A 24,375-nucleotide genomic window follows, 5' to 3' on the forward strand; every position below is an offset into this window, starting at 1 on the left:
TCTGCACGGCCTTTTCATGGAAACACAGAATGGTCTGGGTGGGAAGGGACCTTAAAGCCCACCTTGTTCCACCCCCTGCCATGGGCAGGGACACCTTCCACTATCCCAGGCTCGGAGGACTGCAGGGAGCCCATGGCCTGTGTGACACTGGGCACATCCTTTCATCCCAATGGACTTCAGTGGCTCCATCTGCCACATGGGAACACCCCAAACTCACCCAAAGCCCTCAGGAGAACACTGCCCCACCCACCCACTGGTCAGAGCAGCAAACACTGACCTGATACTGGGAAGAGGGGCCAGCTGGTACCGTGAAGAGGAACTCCTTGAGGAGTTCATAGCTGGGCTGGCTGTCATTGAGCTGCAGAGACCCGGGGGCAGGGCTGCTGCCAAAGGAACTGTTGGCACACTCGGTCCCATTGCAGCAGTCGTTTTGGGATGAGCACAAATTCGTCAAAGGGCACCACTGGAAACCAGGAGGACATTCCAGCAGTGTCCAGTTCCCGTCATCCTGAGCGCTGGGGAACGGTTCTGTAGCGTTGTTTTCCTCCTGGTAGTCTGGAAGAAGTGAAAGAGAAATCAGTGATCTCCACGCTGAGCAACAACACTGCTAGGGCACTTCTCTGCTCCAAATTCACCAGTTTTTCCCATTCTGATGATAGCTCCACTCTTAGTAAAAGCTGCAACAGCAGCACATCCTACTGCTACATAAATGTCCTGTTTTACTGGAAAAATCCACCGAGATCATTAAGCCCAAAGTTGTCTCTTTTCCAGGGAGAACGAACCAATTTGCACCCTGAAAGGATCCGTGCTCCAGCAGAAGCGAGTCCAAGTGAAAGCAAGAGCTGGCCTTGACATTGAAAACACATTAAGCAACTTTTCTGAAGTTAATGTTTCCATGTCAAAGTATCAGCTTGTCAGTGTCAAAAAAGATCCTTTTGTAACCAGCCAACCCCACGGCTACAACAAACATTCTGCTGTAGAATTAATTGTTGCCAAAACTGTGACTGTTGAGCTGTTGTCCAAGGAATAAAAGGCTTTTTAGATTATCTCATCCATCAGTAAGAAATGGGCTCGGGAAAATGTTCTTCCTTGTTAACCCATGGGGCCAGATGGACCAGAACACATTCCCATTTGACATGTGTCTACACAAAGTAAAAAGCACAGCTCAGAAGATTAATGAGCTTCTCCACATGGTCCTCACACTCACATTCTCCTCATGCATTGAGAGAGGTTTCTCCCTCTATTATTTTCTCCAGGACAACCACTTCCCCAAGGCTATGGATCCTGCACTTTGATCTCCTCAAAAAACACAACCAGATTTCTGAGCCTTTAAGGGTCAGAGGGCCAGAGGGGCCACAGTTTGATGGTGTCACCTCCAACAATCCCACAGGTGCTGAGGAGAAGCCTCACCTTCTCCATGCAGCAGTCTGTACACCTGGAACCTCACTTGGACAGGCTGGTGCAGCTCCTGTGTCACAAACTCCAGGGCAGCGAGAAACCCCTCGTGCCTGAACGCCAGCTCCGGGAACTCCAGCACCTGCAGAACACGCACGGCTCTCAGCTGCCCGTGTCCCCAGGGATCCCTGGGCAGCAGCAGGATGAGCAAACCCCCCCTCACCTCCTCAGCCTTCCACGGATCTGCCGGCACAGCCTCGCTCACGTTCCTCACGGCCTCGTGTGTGGCGAGCTCAGCGTCTCCCTCAAAGAAGTTTTCGGCGTTTAGGAGAACTCCTGTTTGCAAAGGAAATGTTGGAACAAAGCCCATGAGACTCAGCAGGGCTTGAGGCTGTTCCCTCCACCCTGTGAAGCTGCAGCAGGGCTTGGACCACTCAGGAGAGCAGCATAACCCTGCACCTTCCTTCTCCTCACAGGTGTCTTCATTTCTTTCTCATCCAGCACAAACAACATTTTCTTTTGCAACGTTCAGCAGTTTTGACTTCTAGGAACCACGTAAGTAATTCTCCCTTCCAACAACTAATGATTTGCTTGGAATTTCTGAGCACCAGGTGCACCTTCTCATCCTCCCTGTGCCCCTGGACTTCCTGGGATATGTGGCCACGACCAGCTGGTTTCCAGCAGTGGCGAACACTGGTGGCTTTCTGGGGACTGGGCAGCTGCTGCTGCCCCTCTGACCAGGCCAGAGCCCTCTCTGGCCATGGCTTCTCCTTCTTACATCAATCTTCTCCCCTGTTTCATGTCCCTTCTCTTTCTTACTTCCTACACCACCGTGGAAGATTTGGGAAGCTGCATAACCGCCTGCACAGCACATCACACCTCACCTAATCAACTTCTGAGCAACCCCAACATCTCCTAAAACACACAGTGAAGGACACCGAGGCAGCACCACGACCTGCAGCAGCACAGACTGCTCAGATAAGGAAAAGCCATTTCCAGTGCTTTGCCTCAGAACTTTGCTCCTCTCTCTCCTGCTCGTGGCAAGGACTGGCGTAAGCCAAACTCTTCCTTTTGGGCTGAAGTTGGGTTTGGGAATATTGCTGCAAGTCACACTCATTTTGTGGTGATGCATCCTTCTTTTTCCATGGCAGTGAGGGGACACTGGCCACTCTGGGGGCCAGCAGGGGCAAGCAGAGCCCACCTGGTGGCTTGTACTCGCAGACGTAGCTGTGCTTGGCCATGCACAGGTCCGTGTTGCACTGGCCCGTCGGGCCCATCCGCACGCAGTGGTCAGCGTTGGAGGGATGGGGTTCTCCTGGCAGCCAGTTCTGACAGCTCTCCAGATTAAATCCTTCCCCTCTCTGCTGCGCTCCAGAGCTTGCAAAATCATTGAATCCAATCCAGACATCGAGGCTCCTGCAAGAGAAAAAAAAAAAAAAAAAGGAAAAAGAAGGGGGAGGGGGGGTTTCAGGAAATCATGAGTATTAGAAAGAGCTGGGAGAGCTGCCATCTATGGTTCTCTCTAAAAATACCAACAGCTCCATTGGGGTGTCATGGGCTGCATTTCATGGAGCCTTTTAACTACTGAAGGGTTTCAGTAGCCACTCTACCACCAGAACCTCAGGAACAGCCCCTCCACAGCCCAGCCCAGCCCAGCCCAGCCCAGCCCAGCCCAGCCCAGCCCAGCCCAGCCCAGCCCAGCCCAGCCCAGCACCACTCTCCTCCAGCCTTCCCACCTCTGTCCCAAGAGCCTGGCAGGGTGAGAGGCCCTGGCACAGGGTGCCCAGAGCAGCTGGGGCTGCCCCTGGATCCCTGGCAGTGTCCCAGGCCAGGTTGGACAGGGCTGGGAGCTCCTGGGATAGTGGAAGGTGTCCCTGCCCATGGCAAGGGGTGGCACTGGATGTTTTAAGACCCCTCCCAACCCAAACCATTCCATCATTCCATGATTCTGTGACCAGCAGGGTGACTTGAGCCTCACCCTGCTCCGAGCAGAGCACTCTGTCACCAAATGACCCTCCCAGACTCTGCCAAGCCTGCTTTGAGTCATGACCCAAGAGGAAGGATCTGGTCACACAGAACTGTCTGGGAAAGCTGAATCCCTTAGAAAACTTGTGCTCTTCCTGTGCAGAGCTGTGGGATTTACCAGCAGTCAATTCTCCACCACAGGTGGGACTGGCACCGGTGCAGGATTAAAGCTCAGCAGTGCCAGGTCTGGGAGCTCTCCTGGATGCAGCTCCTGGAGATGATGAGCTCCTCAGCCACCATGGAAAGGGGGGACAAGCAGAGGCTGGAGCACTGCAGGCAGCTGAACCCCACACACACAGGACACTGCCAGGCTCCTTTTAGGAGCTGAAGTGTCCCTGCCCCATTTGGAAACTGGCTGAATCCCAGCAGAGATCCTGGTGGGAAGTGCTGAGAGGTCTCCCACAGCCACAAACAGCCTGCAGAGCTGCTTCTAATCGCACCCAGCAGAAAGGGAGGCATTTGTTCCACATTAACTTCTATCAGCTTCCCCATATTTCCATCCTGCACCCTTCCAAGCGCTCAGCTCCTTCTCCACGCTCCCTCCCGCAGGTGGAAATCAATCCTGCCATGCCCTAGCCTGCCCCAGCATGCTGCCAGGGTGGTACCACAGCTCTGCAAAGCAGACTGGGGAGATAACTGGTGCTAACTGGTGCCTCTCCACCCCCAGGCTCACGCCAGATGAAATGATTCATGAGGTCACGCTGAAAAATGATGACAAAAATAACTTGTTCCGTGAATCAGTAGTTTTCACTGCAAATGAGATTAAAAAATAAATAAGGGCTGTGTTCTGCTCCTGAACCACTGGCAGGGAATTAGGGAGAGCAGGGTAGGAAACTGCCTGCCTGCTGCCATCAGGAAAACTCAGGGGAGATTTTCCTTTTCTAATTCCAGCTATGATCTAACTGCAAGTCATTAGAAAAAAAAATATAAATCAAAAAGTCAGAAAGAAAGGAATAACTAAAAGACAAGCTGCTGGCTGGCTCCCACCCTGCCCATTCCATTGCAGGGGGAACAGGAGGACTCTCAACACCCTTTTGTAAAGCAAGATGTGAGATCTCCTCTGCCTCTGAGGAAGGACTGAGCTGTCTTGCTGGAGCAGGAGGAGCAAAACAAGCCTGGGGAGGCTTGGAAGGGCAGAGAGGCTCTCTGTGCTGCCCAGAAAGTGGGGACCAGCCCTGGATGGTCCCATCCCCTGCTCCTGCAGGCAGGGAGGGAGCAGCTCAGCACATCCCACACCAGCAGCAAAGGAGAAGAGACCTGCTCAGCACCCTAATGGGAAACAGCTTCCTGCTTCTGCCATCTTCCCATAAGAAACGATGGAAGCTGCACATTCCAAAATCCTGCAGCTCAGCCCATTCGCCTTTCATCACCAGGGAAATCGCATCCTGGAGCTGCCTCCTTCACGTTTATCTGCATGGATTAATAAAATAAATACAAGGACTAGAGGGGGCTGGGGAGGCCAGGGCCGTGGGGCAGCAGCTGGGGAACAGCCCCGTTCCCTCCGAGGCCTCGTGATTCCCGTGCGCCGCAGCCCGGCAGCTCCACACGCAATTCCTGCCACATCCCAGCACCCATGAGCAGCTCCTAACCCGTGCAGAGGGACAGCCTCCCTTCCCCAGAGCAGGGAACACGTGTTTGCAATCTCAGGATGCGGCCCCGTGTGAAGGGAACAGGGCACGGATACAAGTTTGGGAAGAAGGGGCTGCGAGCCCTCGAGCGGGAGCGTTCAAAGCCCACGTCACACGCAGCTGTTCCCTTCCATGTGCTTTCTGGGATGTGTTTGTGAGGAGCCCATCTCCCACAGCTGCAGCTGGGAGTGCTGACAAGGGCTGTCAGGCCCTGAGAGCTCTCCTGGTTGTCCTCCCTCCCCCGGAATGACTGGCTGGAGAAAGGGCGCTCAGAGGGCGGATTTAATCAAAGGCTGACACTTGCAGCACTCTGTTTATAAAGCCCAGTCCTGAGGTGGAACAGATGCTGCTGGAGAGGAGCACTGCTGCTTCCCAGGATGAGAGACAGGAGGGGAAAGGCTCTGGGCTTTGGGCTGCAGCCGTGTCTAAGGGCACAGGATCTCTTTTCACATTTCAGAGGCATCCACAGGCACAAACACGGGGTACAAGAAGCCCAGCAATCTCTCAGCTCCCAGTTGTGATTTCCAGCCATTCTGCCCCATTCCTCTTTTCCCTCCACAGCCTTTAAGGAAAGAAGCCAAGTCCAGCAAGGGCTCGAGCTCTGCTGATTCCTCCTCTGTGCTCAGCAGCCTCCCCACCACCTCCTCATGCTCAGCCCATGTGGATCCCTCTGCAGATGTGCCCTCAGGAACCCAAAACCTGTCCCTAGGTGATGCCAACCCTTCCCCTCCGGTCTCACCTGATGACATGGGCAACCAGGAAGCTCTGGATGTCGGGGCTGCTGACAAAAGCCAGGTCCCCATTGCCCAGCTCCTGGCAGTGCCGCTGCGCCTCCAGCCACTCCGCCTTCTCCACCACCAGCTGGTAGCAGTGGTTATTCCCCGGGAAAACCAAGCCCTCAGGGGGGCACATGGGGTGAACTGCTGCAGAAAGGACACAAGGGTGATGTCACAAGGGTGATGTCCCCTCCACGGGCGACACAGCCCCACCAACCTGGGCAGAGGCTCCGGGAACGGCCCAGCCCTGAAGCCAACAAACTGTTTTGAAGCCCAAAACAGGGAGCCAGGAGCGCCCAGAGGAGCCACCCTCACCCCTCCTTGGGAAGGGAGGGAAAGGGGAGGCCCAGGAGCCGGTGCCCCCCGCCCCAGCAGCCCTGCTCACCCCTGCCCAGCTCCCCGGGCTCCGCGGTGATCCCGTAGAGCACCGCCAGCCCCGTGCCGCCCCTGTTGCGGATCCGGATGTCCAGGCTCTCGTTTGCCACCACCAAGGAAGGACATTGCAGTTCCAGCTGTTGGGGTGGAGCCACCACCTCAATCTCTGCCTGCTCGTACAGGAGCCTGGAGCCCACGAGGACGGTGGCAGTGACGTTGTAGTGCCCAGGCAAGGCGTAGCTGTGCACAGCTGTGTGTCCAGTGGTGTTGAGAACCTCGCTCTGGTCCCCAAATTCCCACAGTAAAGTGCTGACAGCAATGGGAATACTGACATTGAAGAGCACAGGCTGGTGCAGGCTGTAGCGGGGCTGGAGTCCTGTGAAAGACACAGGCAGCTGTGCCTGGAAGGGCGAGGGGACGAGTGAGGGGCCACCACAGGCCTGCCCAGACAAATGCTCAGTGCAAAATGGCAAACAGCCAGAGGAAGAGTTTGTTTCGTGGGCAGTTCCACACAAACACTGCCCCTGGGAGCTGAAACCCCCATACTCCTGGCCTTGGGAATAACAGAGGGCACTGCAGGTCTCCTTGGTGAGGTTCCCAGGGTGCACAGACGTGAAGAGGATGACAAGTTCAGCTTCTTCGGTGTGGTTGCCTGTCAGACACGTGATGTACTGAGCTCCTGCAGGACAGAACAGAAGATCCTCTTGCAAAACAGACTCTGGGATGCTATGGACTGGTGAGATCCTCCAAGAGAACCACCCCACACTCCTGGGAATGGAATTCTCCTACTCAGTTCCTACTCTGAGCATTTCCTTTTTGAGACTTGCCTGGGAAGTCTTTAATCCCCCAGCAACAGTTTCCAAACTCTTTATGCTAATTAGTGATGACAGAAATAACAAGCCAGTCACACAGATTTATGGAGCAGCAGCACTCAGTAAATAAAACGGGGCTTTGGAGAGCCTGACACTCCCATGGGACATGGAGCCACCGAGTCTGACACTCAGAGGAGCCCACAGGACTTGCTACCAAGTGAGCCATGACAGAAGGGTGGCCTTTGGTGCTTCCCTGGCTTGGTCAGTGCAGAATGTTCCACCATGTGCTGCTTGGGACATCCAGCAGCAAATCCCAAACCAACACCCATGGGGCAGGGGTACTGCTGGACCCTGCACCAGCCCCACTCCCTGAGGCACCTTTCTCCATGGGGAGAGCCAAGAGTTTCCCTCCTGGCAGGAAAACGTGGTGCTGGAGAGGAGAGGAGGGCAATGCCAGGCCCGGCTGCCTCCAAGGGAGGTGCAGGATGCCCAGGGGAACAGGGACACACAGGGGCTTGGGCACAGAGCCACGACAGCCCCAGAGGAACTGCTCATTCCCTTGAGTGTCACCCCTGTTTCTGGCCTGCACAGGGTGGGACATTTCCCTGCCACAAACACCCAGGCAGGGCCTCTCCCTCGGCCTCTGCCCACGCAGCCCGGCCACGTCTGCGCCGCTGTTGCTGCTGGTTGCTACAACATCTGCCCCAAACATCTCAGCAGCTCCAGCCTCGTGTGATCTTCCCAGACCAAACCCATCCAACTGTCCAGCTTCCTCCACGGCCTCCCTGAGAATGCTGAGCCACTGCTCCTAAGAACAGTCCCCGGAGAGGAGCACGGCACGGGAACTGCTCTGTTTTCCACCACCAGCCTGGTCATTCTTCATCCCCTGCTGGTCACTGAGAACTGTCAGGAGCTGGCAGGCCATCCCAGCCTACTCCCATTACACTGAATTACCCAGAAGGCAGCCTCACATTATTGTTTCCACACTGGCTTAAAGTAGTTCAAGAGGGAACAACTAAATATCAAGAGCAGTAACAGTGCCAAGTGTTTTTCCCTTTGAAAATTCCTTCAAGATGCTGCAAGCTGGGGTAGCTTTGCTGGGGGAAGAGGAACAACCACCACCTGGATTTTGGTCCTGGGGAACACTGTGCCTCACCAGGCAGCTCAGCTGGCTCCCACCAGCTCTGGGTCCCTCAGCCTCATCCCTGCATCCTCCTGTGACACAGCTCTGGGTCCTCATCCTTGCATCCTCCTGTCACACAGCCTCATCCCTGCATCCTCCTGTCACACAGCCTCATCCCTGCATCCTCCTGTCACCCAGCTCTGGGTCCTCATCCCTGCATCCTCCTCCCAAATTAAAGGAGATGCCTGCTGCCTGCCACAGGGAGCCCTTGCTCTCTGTCCCTCTCTCTTACTCCAGAATAATGGAGCATCCAGGCAGGATGAGCTTCCTGAGGGCTCTCCCTGTGCCATTCTCCTGGCCAAGCAGCCAGCAGCATGCCCCTGGAGCAGGTACATCAGGGCAGTGTTCATTCAGCTCTCCCAAAGTGGAGCCCTGCCACCTGCAAAGACCCAACTCAGCCTGTCCTGGGGTGCCATCACCTCCCATGAGGTTTCAGTGCTTGAGGTCAGCTGCTCAAACCCTGGGAGAACGAAAGCCTGAGGCTGCAGGTCACGCAGCCAGAGCCCTGTGGTGTCTGTGATCAGAGCTAATCTGAGCCCTGGAGTGAGTGCCTTGGTCCTCACACAGTCTGTGTTACCAAAACCTGCTTAATCACATTAGAACTGGTCACTCAAGGTCTGAAGAGGCCCCAGCTGCCCCTGAGCCCATCACTCCCAACCAGCCACCTCCATCCCCAGGCTCTCCTCACCACAGGTGGCATTGAGGAACAGGACATCGAAGAGGGACAGGTTGGCCACCTCAGGGGGGTGGGCACATCTCGTGTCCGATGCCTCAAGGACTCTCACTTTTCTGTCTTCCACCCAACGGGGCAACCAGGACAGTTTGCAGTCACAAATAAATGGATTCCAACTTAAGTTTCTGTCAGAGGGAGATCAGAACAAGTTAGGGATTAATGTGACATGTGCTAAACCTTAATTACAGCAGTGTGCCGAGCCCTCCCTGTTCCCATCTGTGCCACTCCACTGAAAGGCTTCGGAATAACTGGGAGAGGAGTTAATGAATAGGGAATCAAGCAATAATTAACATGATTTTTCTAAAGGATAGAATTAGGCAAGTACTCCAAGTACTTTTTTAACTCTACAAATAATTGTTGCAATTAGAAGCAAATGACAGACACAATCATTTATCTAAAATAATCTGCCATGCAAGAGCCCCAGGGTATGAGGGCAGCCTCTCCTGCTCAGGGAGACTATTTACAGCCCCATTAAAACATAGCTAAGGGAATAAAACTGATCTGTCAAAAAAAGAAATGCAAAGTCAATGATAATCCTTCCACGTGGCAGTTCAATGAAAAGAGGGAAACTTTAATTGCAGCTAAGCTTGGTCCAAATTACAGCCTTTGGCACCCAGCTGTGAGCAGGACAGGGCTGGGGATGTTTGTGGAGCTGATGCCAGCGGGGCTGGGCGTTCACAGGGCTCAACCCCGACTCTGGGGCTGAAAGCACCACTTTGCCACCAGGCTGAGCAGGGACAGGCTCCTGGAACCCAGCCCTGCGCCTTTGTGTCTTTGCAGAGCCCCTCGTGAGCCACACTGAGAATGCTCTTTGTGTCCCATCCTCAGGGACAGTGTGAGCTGAGCTCTTCTCTCTGGCTTGCACAGGGTTAATCCTCTGGCTCCTCCAGAGGCAGAACTGCCATTTGTGCTGTGACTTCAGGGGTCTCTCCTAGAAATGTGTGCCTTCCCCTCACCTCCCTTCACGTGACATTGAAAGACTTCACTTAAAACACAAAACCTAAAAACTTGAATCACTTGAGGACAACATCTTCAAGTGACTTGGACGCCTCAGTCAGGACCTACCATGCTGCAGGAACCCCTGGATGCTGCAGTCCCGAGGTGTGACCATGCACACAGCACAGAGTGGCCCAGAGCATGGCCAGAGACAAGAAGCTCAGCAGGGCTGCTGTGGGAGAGAAGCCAGGAAGACAAGAAGGCAGCAGGTTGGAGATTCCCAGGAGACAGAGGCAAAGATGAGGAAGAGATCAGGACTGAAGGACAACAGGAGCAGGACACAGCTTGAGAAAGGAACTGGAGACACCCCAAAAAGCAGCTGCTTGGGTGGGCAGCCCAATATCTCTCCAAGTCAGCACAGCCTCCCACCCCAGTGGGAAAAAGGAAGGGATGTTTCAAGGAAAGGTCTAAAAAAAGAACTGGGAGACAAAGAACATGAACTTACATTTCACTTAAATTAAATAAATTATCAAATATTCCATCTTCTAATGTAGAAATCTGGTTGTGGCTTATATCTCTGTAAAAGAGAGAAAAGTTCATCATGTTAGAAGTAACTTCCTCATCACTGCAGCTTTTCCCTGGCAGGGTGGGCAGGCCCTGGCACAGCTGTGGCTGCCCCTGGATACCTGGAAATGTCCAGGGCCAGGCTGGACAGGGCTTGGAGCAGCCTGAGGTAGTGGAAGGTGCACTTTAAAGGCTTTAAGGTCCCTTCCAGTATCAACAGACATCTTGTGGTAATTCTCCTTCTCTGGCCTTGAGCTCCTCTCCATCCAGCAGTACAAGGGGTCAAGTCCTGCCCAACTCCAAATGCCAATAATTCCCAAATCCTCAGACTGAGCAGCTAAAGGCCTCAGGGAAGGAGCCCATGGACAGAACCACGTGGGGCTCAGGAGATGAGGTGGAGCAAGAACAAAGCAAACCAGTGCAACACGAGCCAGGGTCCAGCTCAGCCCTGCTGGGGGCACTGGGAGGACTGGGGGCACTGGGAGGACTGGGGGCACAGCAGGTACTTACAGCTTTGCCAGCGAAGTCAGGCTTCTGAATAGCTCAACATCTAAACCACTGATCCTGTTATTGGAAAGATCCCTAGGGAAAGAAAAAAAACACATTTTCAGCCTTCCTTCAACCCCATTTTGTCACACCTCCATTACCAGACCTCAGAAGAGCCTCTCTCCAAGCTCCAACCAGAATCCTGACCGGAAACATGGTGTGTTGAAGGCATTCAGAGCATTTTTCCCAGCCAAGGAAAACACCTTTCCCAAAACCATAAAGCATTTGCTGCTCACATAACCTGTAAAAAGAGATCAGGAGTCTCAGGATGTGCCCTCACTCTGCAGCACACCTGGAGCAACTGCACCGTGCCACACGTGCTACTAAATGTGATGCATCCTCTTTAAAGATATTAAAGTCTAATCTTTGTTCAAAGAAGTCTTTAAGAAGTACTTTAGACTCAAGTAGTAATTAACTCAGAGGAAAATTTATGATGAACTTCCAAGTGTGTTTCTCGTGCCAAAGCCCTGATCAGTAATTACACAATTGATGCGTCAACTCCATGTTTTAAACATCTTTTTGTCTCTCTTTGGAAAAGCTTAAAATGGAAGAAGAAGCAACAAAGAATATTTTCCATTTGAAATCAGGACAGATTATCATTCTAAAAGGAACACTGTTTAAAAAAATCTCCAGTTGCTCCCAGTAACACCAACAGCCTTCAGCTCATCCAAACCAAACTCTCCCTGTCCAGCTCTCTCCTCACCCACCATCTTCCTCCCCAAATTTAAATGTCAGTCAGAGATGAAGCGAAAGTTTCGCTCATCAGCCTCCACTTGTTCCCAATAAACTTCACTGTTTGTTTTCAGAAAAATCTCCTTTTTTTCTTTCTTTTAGCAGCATCAAAACATTTACTCCAAGCCCATGTGATGGTTCTTATCCTTCATGGATTTCTGGCCGAGCTCCCAGGAGAGAACAGGGCTGGACACACTTTGCCACCAGAGCTGCTCTCCTGGCATCTCCCTTCTCACCATTTTTCCTATAAACACTTCTTCTCATTTCTCCTGGCTGTCTCACTTGTTATCTCTACCCCTTAATCAATTGTTTCTTGGTTTGATCTGACATTTAAACTTCATTTATCCAAATGAAAATAATTCTGCCAAACTGGCAGGAAAATGATGTACGATTCCAGGAAACTGGGGATAAGTAACAGGGATGGATGTCTCTTTAGAAGGTTTATTTTCCCTGATTTTGCTGTCTGGGAATTCTTTGCCAAGCTGAGATTGGATTCAGAAGAGTTCACCAGCAACACCAATACAGAAGGCGAAGAAATGTGCAAAACAAAAGCTCAATAAATACATTAGAAAAAGGACATTAACAAAAATATCTGATCACACCGGCGATCTCTGTCTCGGAGCAGCTGGGACAGCAGTGGAGGAGCACAGAGCATCCCTGGCTGAGCCACACTCTGCACAGGGGTCAGCAAAGTCCCCCCCAAACCTTCTTCCAGCTCCCTCCTGGGAGAGAAGCTCGGGCTGGAATGCTGGTGCTGCCAGCCAGGACAGAGCCTTCCTCAGGGACAGCCCAGTTCCACCTCTCCTCCAACATTTTCTGTACTCCAAACCCCTCTGTCCCTATTGCTCCCCTGTGGGGAAGGAGCAGAAGGAGCAGAGTTCCAACCTGCCACCTTACAGGGAGATCAGGACAAATATTTCCCTTCTCTGAAGTACCTGGAAGTCGCCCATTTAGTTTTTAGGCAGCACCTCAAGTCCAAGGAAAGGAAATGGGAGTTTCAGCTCAGTTGCCTTCCTGCTCCTCGCCCAGACAAGCAAAACCTCCAAAACAAACCTTCAGCTGCTACAAAAACAGGGCTCTGCCATTTCCAAGAGCCTCTTCCAAGGTGCTCCTTGGCTGCAGGGCAGCTTGGGGAGGCGTCAGGACTCGGATCCTGGCTTTGGGGTGCCAGCACTGTCGCGTCTCATGGCTGGGGAGGGCTCCCATGCCTTGCTCTCCTTTATCTGCTGATAAAGGACCTGGCTGGCATCCTGCACACCCCAGAGCCCAGCTGGCATCGGGTGTGACAGCTGAGCTCACCCATCAGAGCATCCTGACCACAGCCCGGCGGGCAGAGATGTTCCACCACTGGCACTCCCTGGGGAGAGCTGGGGCTCAGCTCCAGAGCCTGAACCCCTGGAGGCTGCAGTTAACCCAAGGCCTGACACTGTCACTTCACTACAGCTCAGATGCTGCCCAAGGATCCCCAAGCCCTTGTTTCCCACCTGTGTTTCCCACCTGTGTCCCACACCCACAGACACAGCTGAGCTCCATCCAGGCCAGGCGCTCACTGGTACCTACAAACCAGGGCAATTCCCTTGCTGCTTCCCTGCCTTCATGATCCCATGAGGAACTGGAATAAAACCTCTCCGTTTTCACCCTCCCTGACCCCCTGGGTGTGGAGCCTGCAAGGGAAGCAGAGCTTGGGTTGACAGGACAGCTGGGAGCAGCGAGGAACGGTGGATCCATTCCTGTCACCTCCAGGGAGGAGCCAGGGAGCTGCCTTCTCCCACTGCTCCCTCTCCAACATCCATGGAAAATCATCTTGTGCCTTCCTGGCATGGGAGACGTGGCTGTGAACCAAGCTGGGTTGCAGGAAAAAAAATAAACCAGGAAATACTGAGCAATGAAAGCCAAGGCAAAGGCTGTGGGACAGAGCTCGGCCTGGCAGTACCACAAACTGCCACGACTGTGTTTTCCCAGCCCACTGCCAGAGGAAAACCAGAGGATTTTCGGAGGCTGGAGGAAATTCGGAGCAGGTTCAAAGCAGAGCTGAAGCCAGCAGCGAACAAGGCTCTCCATTGACATTCTCTGCACACACAGCCTGACGCCCTCCACACGAGGAGAAAGAAAAACGTCGTTTCCTGTGGCTCGGGGGACTTTAGGAACACGCTGTGCCTCCTGGAAAAGTGCAGCCACGAGTCACAACGCCTCAGTCCTGCCTCAGCTTCCAGAGCTGTGAAATGGAGCCATGCAATGGCATTCTGTGGGACACGGGGCACCAAAACTCACCAGCAGCTACGGAACAGGACACGAGTTACTGAGAGCTGCCCACACCGCCACGTTCCACCTCCCAGCCCAGCAAAGGGAGAGGTTCAAACACTTCTGGAAAAGGGAGGTGGTTTAGTGAGGAAGGTGAAGCTTTGGGAAATAAGGGAATATTTAGCAACAAGGGCGTCAACCTGAGCCTTGGGAGCCTTCAGCTCCATCCCAGCCCTGCTACGACTCCCTGTGTGATGCCGAGTGCATCCCTGTGTGGATACCCACAGCCCAGCTCAGAGAGGGGATGAGGATGGATCCGTCACAGACACCACCAGCCCGACCTGCTGCCGATGCATTTGGGGAATTCTGGGGGAAAAGGCATCAAGAACCGGTTCCTTCCTCAGCTGCAGCCCTGGAAGAGGGAGGGAACGGGAGGGCTCGGTGCCGATTGAGGGAAGCAGGATGGAGCAGGAGGGCTCGGTGCCACCCACTCCATCCCTCACTGATGCTCAGAAGCCCCCTCAGAGCCAGCCCAGGGGTTATTCCTGCACCCTGCTGCGGCCAGGCTGGTTTTGGGCACTGCTGTTTGCTCCCTCATTCCACGGAACGTATAATGTTCGGCACAGTATCGGCGGCCCTGCTGCCAAGCCTGATGTCATGCTCTCATTATGTCATTTGTGGGCCCACTCTGCCTCCATTTCCCAAAAAGGGAGGGAGGGAGAGGGAGGGCAGAACTTCCCCAGCCCTTTTGGTGCAGGGAGCAGTGCCAGAACAGTAATGGGGAAAGCATCCAGAGGCGGAGAAGCGTCTGAGCAAGAGGAACCCTGGGGCAGAGCAGGCCCAGGAAAGGTCCAGGTCTGTAACCACGACCAAGGCTGAGGTTTCTGGGGGACAGCAAAGCTCCAGAGGAGCCAGGGAAAGACAGCTCCCAGCAAAGCCCAGCAGTGCTCCCATTGCCCCATCAGGCAGGTTGTGGCTGTCCCTGGATCCCTGGAAATGTCCCAGGCCAGGTTGGACAGGGCTTGGAGCAGCCTGGGATGGTGGGAGGTGTCCACAGCAAGGGGTGGGGCTGGACAGGCTTTAAGGTCCCTTTGAACCCAAACCATTCCAGGATTCTGTGAAAAGCCAGGCTGCACCATTCCACAGCCTGTGACCAGAGAGAACCAGTGACAGGACATGTGAGATGGCTGCTGGGACAGAGCGAAGCCCAGAGCTTCCAGAGCCTTCCATCACCTGCCAGATCCAGACTGGCCCAGAGATGCCCTGCACAGCCCAAACGCTGCCTCCCACGTTGCCATGGCAAACACTTCCCTGTCTCCAGGAACAAAAGGCAGCGTGGAGCTGATCCTGCCTGACACACACAACAGACTTTCCAGAAAAGAGCAGGAAAAACTCTGTGTGCTTTTGCCTGCCCGAGCCAGGAAAAATTACAGGTTTTTGCTGATCTGATTCCTTTTTTCCTTCGTCTTTTGGCTTGCACCTCTCCAAGGAAGCACAGCAGAAGCAGCAGCACTTGTGCACAGAGGTGAGGATAGAGATTATGTCCACAAATGGTTATGGAGATCTGAAAAAGCCCGGATTTTCCTGTGTGTTGGGCACAGGGAGCAATGCTGTGGTCCTGCAGTAGGGGCAGGGACACCCTGCCTGGCAGGAACAGCCTTACAACTCCCCTGCACCAGGAGTTCTCTGATCTTCATCCCCAGTTACTGTTTCCAGCCAAGCTGAAGCATTTCCCAAGGCAAAAGGATTCCAGCTCCAGCACACATCACCCCCAAGAGCTGCAGCCCAAGAGGGGCCTTTCACTGGTGGCAGGCAGCTGTGAGCACCCTCATCTACCCGAGGCTGTCACAGCACGATGACAATTTATTTGTTCATTTTCAATTTATGAGTTTCAAATGCTGGCCCAAGTCCTTGGCTCTCTCTGAGGAATTCGCCCCAAAAGACTTTTTCAGGAAAATTCATCTAAAAATGGAATGTTTTCCTTCCTACAGCAAAATCCTAATTGTTGATACGAAATGCAAGGCGAGATGAGGATCTTGGCAATGTTCTGTACACTCTGTGCTCTGCTGAAGGGAGCAGAGCACTCCCAGTGTGCCCTCACAGGGCTGCAGTGCCAGGAGCAGACCCAGATGTCTCTCCCAGCTCCTGCAGGACCACGAGCAGGTCACTCCATCGCTGTGGGCTCCCTGGGCAGGGGGATGAAGCAACCTCACCTCCCTGCCTCATCCTGCTCAAGCCTCTCCCTGAGCACCAGCACAACAAAACCCCTGGAGCTGCAGCAGTAAATACAAGGTTGGGGGACACAGGCTCTTCACAGCTCAGGAAAGGGGTGAAGGCTCTCTGTGCCCCAAGAAGCAGGGACAGGGCAGAGCTGAGAGCTCAGGGCACCCCAGGTGACACAGTTCGTCCTACACTCCCTCCACTCCTGTGCCCGTGCCTCAGCTCTGGGGCAAACAGAGGAGGTGAGGCTGCAAACACCTGCAGGAGGCACAGGCAGAGCACCCCTGCCACAGCCAGGGGACCCAACCACAGCCAGGGCATCCCAACCACAGCCAGAACATCCTCACAATAGCCAGGGCATCCCTGTCATGGCCAGGGCATCCCAGCCATGGATGGGGCACTGACCCCCAGCAAGGTCAGGCTAAGCTCTCCTCCAGGTGGGAGCTGTCTGCAGGGCAGCTGTGGCTCCAGGAGCAGCTGTGGCTCCAGGAGAAGCTGTGGCTCCAGGAGAAGCTGTGGCTCCAGGAGAAGCTGTGGCTCCAGGAGAAGCTGTGGCTCCAGGAGAAGCTGTGGCTCCAGGAGAAGCTTCCCACAGACTTTCCCAAATAAGGCTGTGGAGCCGGAGCAGGGATGGAGGCACTGCAGCAAAGGGGATGTGTTACCTCATGCAGCGACCTCATGCTCTGGCAGGGCTGTCCTGGAGCGATGGCATCATGTGCTCCATCCCTGTCCCCACGGCCAGGGGGCTCCCAAAATCCAGGATAACTCTTACAAGTTATTCTTACACGGAGCTGATTTTATCTCCACGCTCCCAACACCCAAAGTACAGAGCCAAAGGCGAGGGGGGCACTGGGGTGTCACCGGGGGCGCTCGGGGAGGACAGGCAGGTGCTCCAGGGGGACAGGGAGGTGGACACAGGGATGGCCACGGTTCTGAGAGGTCCCTCCCACCTTCTGAGCCACCCCAGTGACCAGGAGCCAGCACTGACCGAGGCTGGAGCCGGCCACGGTCCTTCCCTCACTGCCAAGAGGTGACTTCATATGGCACAGAACGAGGAAGAAACCTCAGGCATCACCCAGCCCTGTGACAGCACAGCAAAGGATGGGAACAGCACAGACCTCCAGCTTGGGAAAGCAGCAACCCAAACACTGAAATCAAGCTGATGTCCATAATTAGCGCCGCACGTAAACGAGCTGTCTGCAGCTCCAGCCAGGGAAATGTCAGCCCTGCAAACACTCATTTGTTTCATGGAAAGTCTGCAAAGCAACCAAAGATGTGATAAATCCAAGTATCTTCCCAGCACACGTGGCAGAGCTCAAGCAGATCCTATTAAGATGCCTGCAGCCCAAAGCCAACTGCTCTCCGTGCAGATCCCCGCTTTTTCCCCCAAAACACATCTGTTCCCACGTCCTGTGCCACTGTGTGCCAACACACAGCAATTCCAGTGCCCAGCTCCAGTCTCCTGAAAACCCAGCACGTTTCCAAGTCAGCATGTTGGAGCCCAGGAACATTTGATTTTACCATAAAAAGGGAGCCCCTCTGGAAGCTGTAATTTAGGGATTACACAGCTGAGTTACTCCATGCTTAATCTTCTTTACACAAAGTGAAGAGTTTTCAATAAATGTTTAGGTATTACTGATATTAATTCACCACTGGGACAGGGAATGGCAGAGATAATCTCTGTGTCCTGGTTTTTTATTACTCAATTTGTATTTCTTTTACAAGTGAGGCTTTTCCTTGGACAGCTGTTCTCTAGGGATGTGAGAAACAATAAAACCCCAATGCTATTTAGTCCTAGCACTGTAAATGCTGCAGCACACAAGAAAGGAGCCACAGGCAGGGTTCACAGGATGCAGGAGGCTTGAGATAATGCTGGACTGATCACAGGGATGTGTCACTGAGCTGGAGCCAAGGGACACAGAGAACTCCAGGAAGTCCTCTCCAAAGCACACATCCCTTCTGCAAACACTGCTCTAGTCTGAATGGGCTGGTCCTTGGAAACCTCCTGGGATTTCTGTGTTTTGTATCCCAAAAGGAACAGGGGAACAATTTGGGCATCACTGATACAGAACGAGAGCCACGAACCAGGGACTGCCTGATCCTCCAAGACACAGGAGATCTGTGAAAACCTTCATGCCACTTCTGAGCTGAATTCATTGCCCAGCCCAGCTGAGAGAATGCAAGACTGATAAGGCAGTATCAGATCAAAAGGAATTTCTTCAAACAGCTGGGAAATAATTCTCCCATTTCTCACACAGGGTCAGTCAGTGTGTGGTCAGGCACCAGCAGAACAGAGGGACAACAAAGCCACAGGCAGCAGAACACAGCCCTCACAGGGGATCAGGGAATCCTGGAATGGTTTAGGTGGGAAGGGACCTTCAAGACCATCCAGCTCCACCTCCTGCCACAGGCAGGGACACCTTCCACTAGGCCAGGTTGCTCCAAGCCCTGGAGTTCACAAAGGATTGAGGATTTAGGAGAAAGAGCAGCAACTGGGCAAAGCCTCTCACAGCAGGTAAAGCAGACACACAGAGGAAACACTGGATCCAGGGCACAGGGAAGTCTCATGGCCAAAGGCACGAGGTGGCTGAAGGACAGTGCCACCTCATCCCTGACCCTCTCCTGCTTTGGACCTCCCACTGCTGGAGCAGCACAAAGCTGAGCAGACCAAACCGAACGGGGCTTTGGCCATTTCCTCCCAAGTCCTTTGAAAAGCCTGAGCTCCAGGTCCTGTTCCCAAATTCCCCAACCCATACCTCCTGCAGGCACATGGAGCACATGGAAGGGAATGGCACCAGCCTGGCTCCACAGAGACCTGCCAGGACCCACCTCGGTGCTGCCACGGACACATCCTCCCATCCTCCCTGTCCCCAGACCTGGGCTGTGCCTTCCCAGGGCAGGTAACGCTCCTCAAACCTTTCCTCTTCACAGCTGACAGTCCCAACCTGTTCAACCTTTGGCTAACAGCTCCCTCCAAGTTTTCCTGGGTCCTGGGTGCTTGCTGAAAAAAAACAGTTTTGTGTCTATTTTAGCCCTGTCACTTGATTTTCAACTCCAATATGTTTTACCAACAACATTTCATTTAAGAGTCTCCCTGTTTCAGGCTCTCACCAGCATCCTTCAGCTCCAGCACAGGACGTTCCTGAAAACACTGATGGGGAAAAGGACAAGAAGAAGGCAAGACCCACTCAGGTCCAGGCCTGGCAGAGCATTATCAGTGATGGAGACCACCTTTGAGCAGGACTTTGCAGCACAGACTGTGCTGGAGAGCTGATGAGCCTCTTGACTGACTTCCTTCCTCCCAGAGGGAAAAAGTAGGTTTGGGGCTGTCAGATTAGTACCTGATATGTTTAAAAACAGCCCAAAGTAAAGAGTGCAGCTCTGTGACGCTGAGAACAGCCCTGAGCTCACAGCCACTGCCTGCGACAGAAAATCCCCAGACTGGGAGAGCTGGGAGCAAAAATCAAAGTGCAGCACGTTCAGACCCCCAGGCCTGGCCAAACCACGGCTGCAGAACAATCCAGTTGTGCTTTCCCTGCAGTCCTGATGTGAGGGCTGCTTCCCATGGCTTATCCCAACAACTCAGACACTGCAAATCATCAGATTCCACACACAGGTTCCTGCACCAAGCCCAAGCAGGGAGCTCCCAGCCTTGCAGAGGATGTTCCCATCTCAGGCAAAGACTCTGAGAATCATTCAAAGGTTTGGGTTGCAAGGGACCTTAAAGACAGGATGGAACTTGGAGCAAACTGATCTAGTGGGAAGTGTCCCTTCCCATGGCATGGGGGTGGAATTGGATGGGCTTTAAGGCATTTTCCAGCCCAAACAATTGTTTGGGTCAAGTCTATGGTGCTATGAAACATTCTAAAAGCGATGTTTAATCCCTTTAGTATCTGCAGTGTTGATTTTTTCATTCCAATTCCTGACAAATACATATCACATTGAGTCAAACTCTGAAATTTGACTCAGAATTCAAATTCTGACTTCTTGCAGGAATCAGATGTGTATTACATCAACATCAGCATCTTCTGCTCCTCCATCTGCAAAGTTACTTAAAAGGCAGAGGTTTCTATTTTCCACAAGTGGATTTTCCATGTTGACTGCCACTAATTACACCATCCCCTTTAATTTTTAGCTAATGCCATGCTGGGCACAGCATTGTTTCTCCCTGGGACAGAAAATCAGGACATTGTGCTAATGAATGTTTGTACCACCCCATTTACCTTCTGTTAACACTGGCACCATGTTTGTTTTGATCCAGACCCTGGGAATCTCCCTAAGGCCCAAAAATCCATTAAAAGCGAACATTAATAGCCCAGAGGACTCTTCAGCCAGATCTTTTAAAATTCTTGGATGCAAAATATCTGAACTTGCTGGTTTAAGAAGGTCTGACATTAATAGCAGCTGTTTAACATCCTCCTCGGTTACTGTTGGAGTGGAAAGTGTTTCATCATCCTCATATGATACAAATACATCACCTGGCTTTTTTCCAAATAGAAAACAGAGATATTTACTGACCAGTCCTGCCTTTTCTGTATTTTCATTGATAATTTGTCCATGTTCATCCATTAACAGACCAGTATCATCTAACTCCTTTAATTCTCAATATACTTGAAAAACTCTTTACTCTTCTCAACCTTGCTGGACACAGACTTTTCCTTAAGATTCTTCTGCTTATCAGTGTTCAATGGGCCTGAGCTGAGTCACAACCAATATTTCTCTTCTTGTATATCTATTTCTGTAAGAGCTTCCTCTCCTCATTCAGGCTCTCACAATGCCAGAGGCAGAGTTTTGAGCATCCACAGCTTCTCCAGGCAACATGTGCCCTGGAAATGTTCCACCACCCTCACAGGAAGGATTTCCCCCCAGTATCCCATCTAACCCTCCCTGTGCTGGTGTGAAGCTTCCCCCTTGTCCTGTCCCTCCAAAGTCCCTCTGCAGCTTTTTCTGTGTCCATGACTGACCCTTTAAGGGCGCCTCTTTAAGGATCTGATGCTCCAATGCTTTGTTCTCCCCTTCCTTGCAGTGAAGATGATAAGGAAAGAGAAAATTAGAGAAGTAAAAAAAATCAATGCTCTGCTGTATCATCCTATTAAAAGAGGACAAGCCCCACCACATATCCCTCTGGGATGGTTACAGCCATAATTTGAAGCTCCTTAATTTGAAGCTGTTCCATAAAAAGCAATTTTCAGTCTTCTCCTCTGTCCATGCAAACTACTTTTTTGTGCAATTAAATCCCATCTTCCCATTTTCTCTAATTCTGGCACATCCACAGCAGCTGCTTTGTCCTTGATATGCACAACCCTTGGATACCAGTGGGAGGTTAATGATGGAACCCCAGAATGGTTTGGGTTGGAAAACACCTTAAAGCTCATCCAGTTCCAATCCCAACACCTTCCACTACCCCAAGTTGCTCCAAGCCCTGTCCAACCCAGCCTTGGACACTTCCAGGGATCCAGGGGCAGCCCCAGCTTTTCTGGGCACCCTGTGCCAGGGCTTGCCCACCCTCTGAGACAAGAACTTCTTCCCAATATCCCATCTAACCCTGCACACTTCCAGTTCAAAACCAACAGAACCCCGGAATGGTTTGGGTTGGAAGACACCTCAGAGATCACATCATTCCAAACCACCTTATCTGCACCCAGTCAGCCAGTTTGCACAATTCTGCCAGAAAACAGGAATATGTGGGACTGTGTAAGAGCCTGTTGAGGGTCCCCTCTGTGCCCATCCCAGCCCGGAACCCTCCGGAGCTCCAGCAGACCCTGGGTTTCCATGCCCAGGGCCGGGAGCCCGCTGTGGGTGCAGCTCCACGGGCTCTGTGTGTGTGTTTGTTTGGGATTTTGTCAATAGGGCTGCTTAGCACGTTGAGTCCTCCCCGCAGGGCTGATGTGTTAGAGCCCATTGGCTCCCTATTCCCTGAAGGAAACATCTGCACATTCCAGACACATTCTGTAACGGGAGTGAAACCCATCCTTGAAGTGAAATTTTACAGCCTCCACAGCGCAAAATAACGATCGCTGGCAAGGGCCAGTGGAAAAGTAATGTTTAAAATATTATTACAGGGAAGCGCCTGCCAGAGCCTCAAATTAATCACTTGAACGTGTCTCTGGTGCGTTATGTAACGCTGGGCCAGCTCCCGCCTGGAGCGCGCCTCTGCTCCGGCCTCATCCCACTGTCCATCACTGCCAGAGCCTCATCCCACTGTCCATCACTGCTCCGGCCTCATCCCACTGTCCATCACTGCCAGAGCCTCATCCCACTGTCCATCACTGCTCCGGCCTCATCCCACTGTCCATCACTGCTCCAACCTCATCCCACTGTCCATCACTGCTCCGGCCTCATCCCACTGTCCATCACTGCTCCGGCCTCATCCCACTGTCCATCACTGCTCCGGCCTCATCCCACTGTCCATCACTGCTCCAACCTCATCCCACTGTCCATCACTGCTCCAGCCTCATCCCACTGACCATCACTGCTCCAACCTCATCCCACTGTCCATCACTGCTCCGGCCTCATCCCACTGTCCATCACTGCTCCAGCCTCATCCCACTGTCCATCACTGCTCCAACCTCATCCCACTGTCCATCACTGCTCCGGCCTCATCCCACTGTCCATCACTGCTCCGGCCTCATCCCACTGTCCATCACTGCTCCAGCCTCATCCCACTGTCCATCACTGCTCCAACCTCATCCCACTGTCCATCACTGCTCCGGCCTCATCCCACTGTCCATCACTGCCAGAGCCTCATCCCACTGTCCATCACTGCCAGAGCCTCATCCCACTGTCCATCACTGCTCCAACCTCATCCCACTGTCCATCACTGCCAGAGCCTCATCCCACTGTCCATCACTGCCAGAGCCTCATCCCACTGTCCATCACTGCTCCAACCTCATCCCACTGTCCATCACTGCTCCGGCCTCATCCCACTGTCCATCACTGCTCCAGCCTCATCCCACTGTCCATCACTGCTCCAACCTCATCCCACTGTCCATCACTGCCAGAGCCTCATCCCACTGTCCATCACTGCTCCGGCCTCATCCCACTGTCCATCACTGCTCCGGCCTCATCCCACTGTCCATCACTGCTCCAACCTCATCCCACTGTCCATCACTGCTCCAGCCTCATCCCACTGTCCATCACTGCCAGAGCCTCATCCCACTGTCCATCACTGCCAGAGCCTCATCCCACTGTCCGTTTCCACCCATCCCACTGCCCGGCTCCCCTGTCCTACCGAGCCAGGACAGAGCCAGGCTCCCACTGCTGCCACAGGGGCTGACATCTTCTCTGAGGTCTCCTTCAGGAAGGCTTGGGGACCACATTTCCTCCAGGTGTCCAAATTTTTCTTGTGCTAAAGGAAATCCCAGGATCCCTCCAAGGACAAGGGGTGTTTCTCCATCACCTCTGGAAAGCAGCATCCCTCACAGCAGCAATAGGAGCTGCTTCCCACTGTGGTCTGAAGAAGAGGGGAAGCTACAGGTCTGCTGGTTAAACTGGTTTGCTGGTGGCAAAGGAAGGAAGGAAACGCTTGGCAGCCTGAACCATCAGCAGGAAGAGAAGGAGTGAAATGAGTCCAGCAGTACCAGGGAGGATCCTGCAGGCCCTCAGGAGGGATGCTCTCCCAGCAGAAACAAGGGCAAAACTCTGCTGTCCACCAGGCTGAAGATACCATGGATGTAGCCAGAAACTGCTGAGGAGGACATCTCCATCTCTGCTCTTCCATAGCTGTGTTGGGAGATCCAGCTCTTCCCGGTGCTGAGGGCTCAGCCCATCCCGTGCCAAATTTCAGCCTGGGAGCAGGGGAGCAGAGGTGCTCTGGTGACAGGTAGCCCTGAGTCCTGGGTGGTCTCTGTGCAGAAGTTCCTCCTGAAGCTTGAGATAACAGTGTTTCCAGGATTCCGTGGGAGAAAGGCCTTCCAAGTCACCGCTCAGTTGTAAACATCTCTCTAGCACAAAGGCTCCATAACTCAAAGTCAGGCCCAGGGATCCCTACTGGAACAAAAACACTGAAGGAATTCCTTAAGCCGTAACTCTGGTTGATGCTCAGCGCTGTAAATCTGAGCAGACCCCAGAGCCAGGGACAGACAGAGCACAGGGATCTGGCCTGAAGAGGCCAAAGAACAGGCTTTCCCCAACCCCACGTGCTGGTGCCGACACCAATTCGAGCTCCCCCAGCTTTTTTCAAGCGTGGTTGTTTGGGTTGGAGGGCTCT

The 24,375-nt window shown here is 53.1% G+C and overlaps 1 protein-coding gene across 1 annotated transcript in view; it reads right to left on the minus strand.

Moving 5' to 3' along the window:
* The window catches only part of PKD1 (polycystin 1, transient receptor potential channel interacting), a 78,809-nt gene that overhangs the window by 36,022 nt on the left and 18,412 nt on the right, over window positions 1-24,375 (minus strand). Inside the window, exons 2-10 of the mRNA XM_005523215.2 lie at window positions 10,938-11,009; window positions 10,369-10,440; window positions 8,883-9,052; window positions 6,210-6,878; window positions 5,788-5,971; window positions 2,597-2,811; window positions 1,619-1,731; window positions 1,411-1,537; window positions 278-555 (exon numbers count right to left, since the gene is read on the minus strand). Coding sequence (XP_005523272.2) covers window positions 278-555; window positions 1,411-1,537; window positions 1,619-1,731; window positions 2,597-2,811; window positions 5,788-5,971; window positions 6,210-6,878; window positions 8,883-9,052; window positions 10,369-10,440; window positions 10,938-11,009 — 1,900 coding nt within the window. The remainder of the gene's footprint in view (window positions 1-277; window positions 556-1,410; window positions 1,538-1,618; window positions 1,732-2,596; window positions 2,812-5,787; window positions 5,972-6,209; window positions 6,879-8,882; window positions 9,053-10,368; window positions 10,441-10,937; window positions 11,010-24,375) is intronic.

Source organism: Pseudopodoces humilis, chromosome 18, assembly GCF_049639895.1.
Source record: "Pseudopodoces humilis isolate 2021_Gansu_Grassland_sample_001 chromosome 18, ASM4963989v1, whole genome shotgun sequence".
In the NCBI taxonomy this organism is placed as follows: Eukaryota; Metazoa; Chordata; class Aves; order Passeriformes; family Paridae; genus Pseudopodoces; species Pseudopodoces humilis.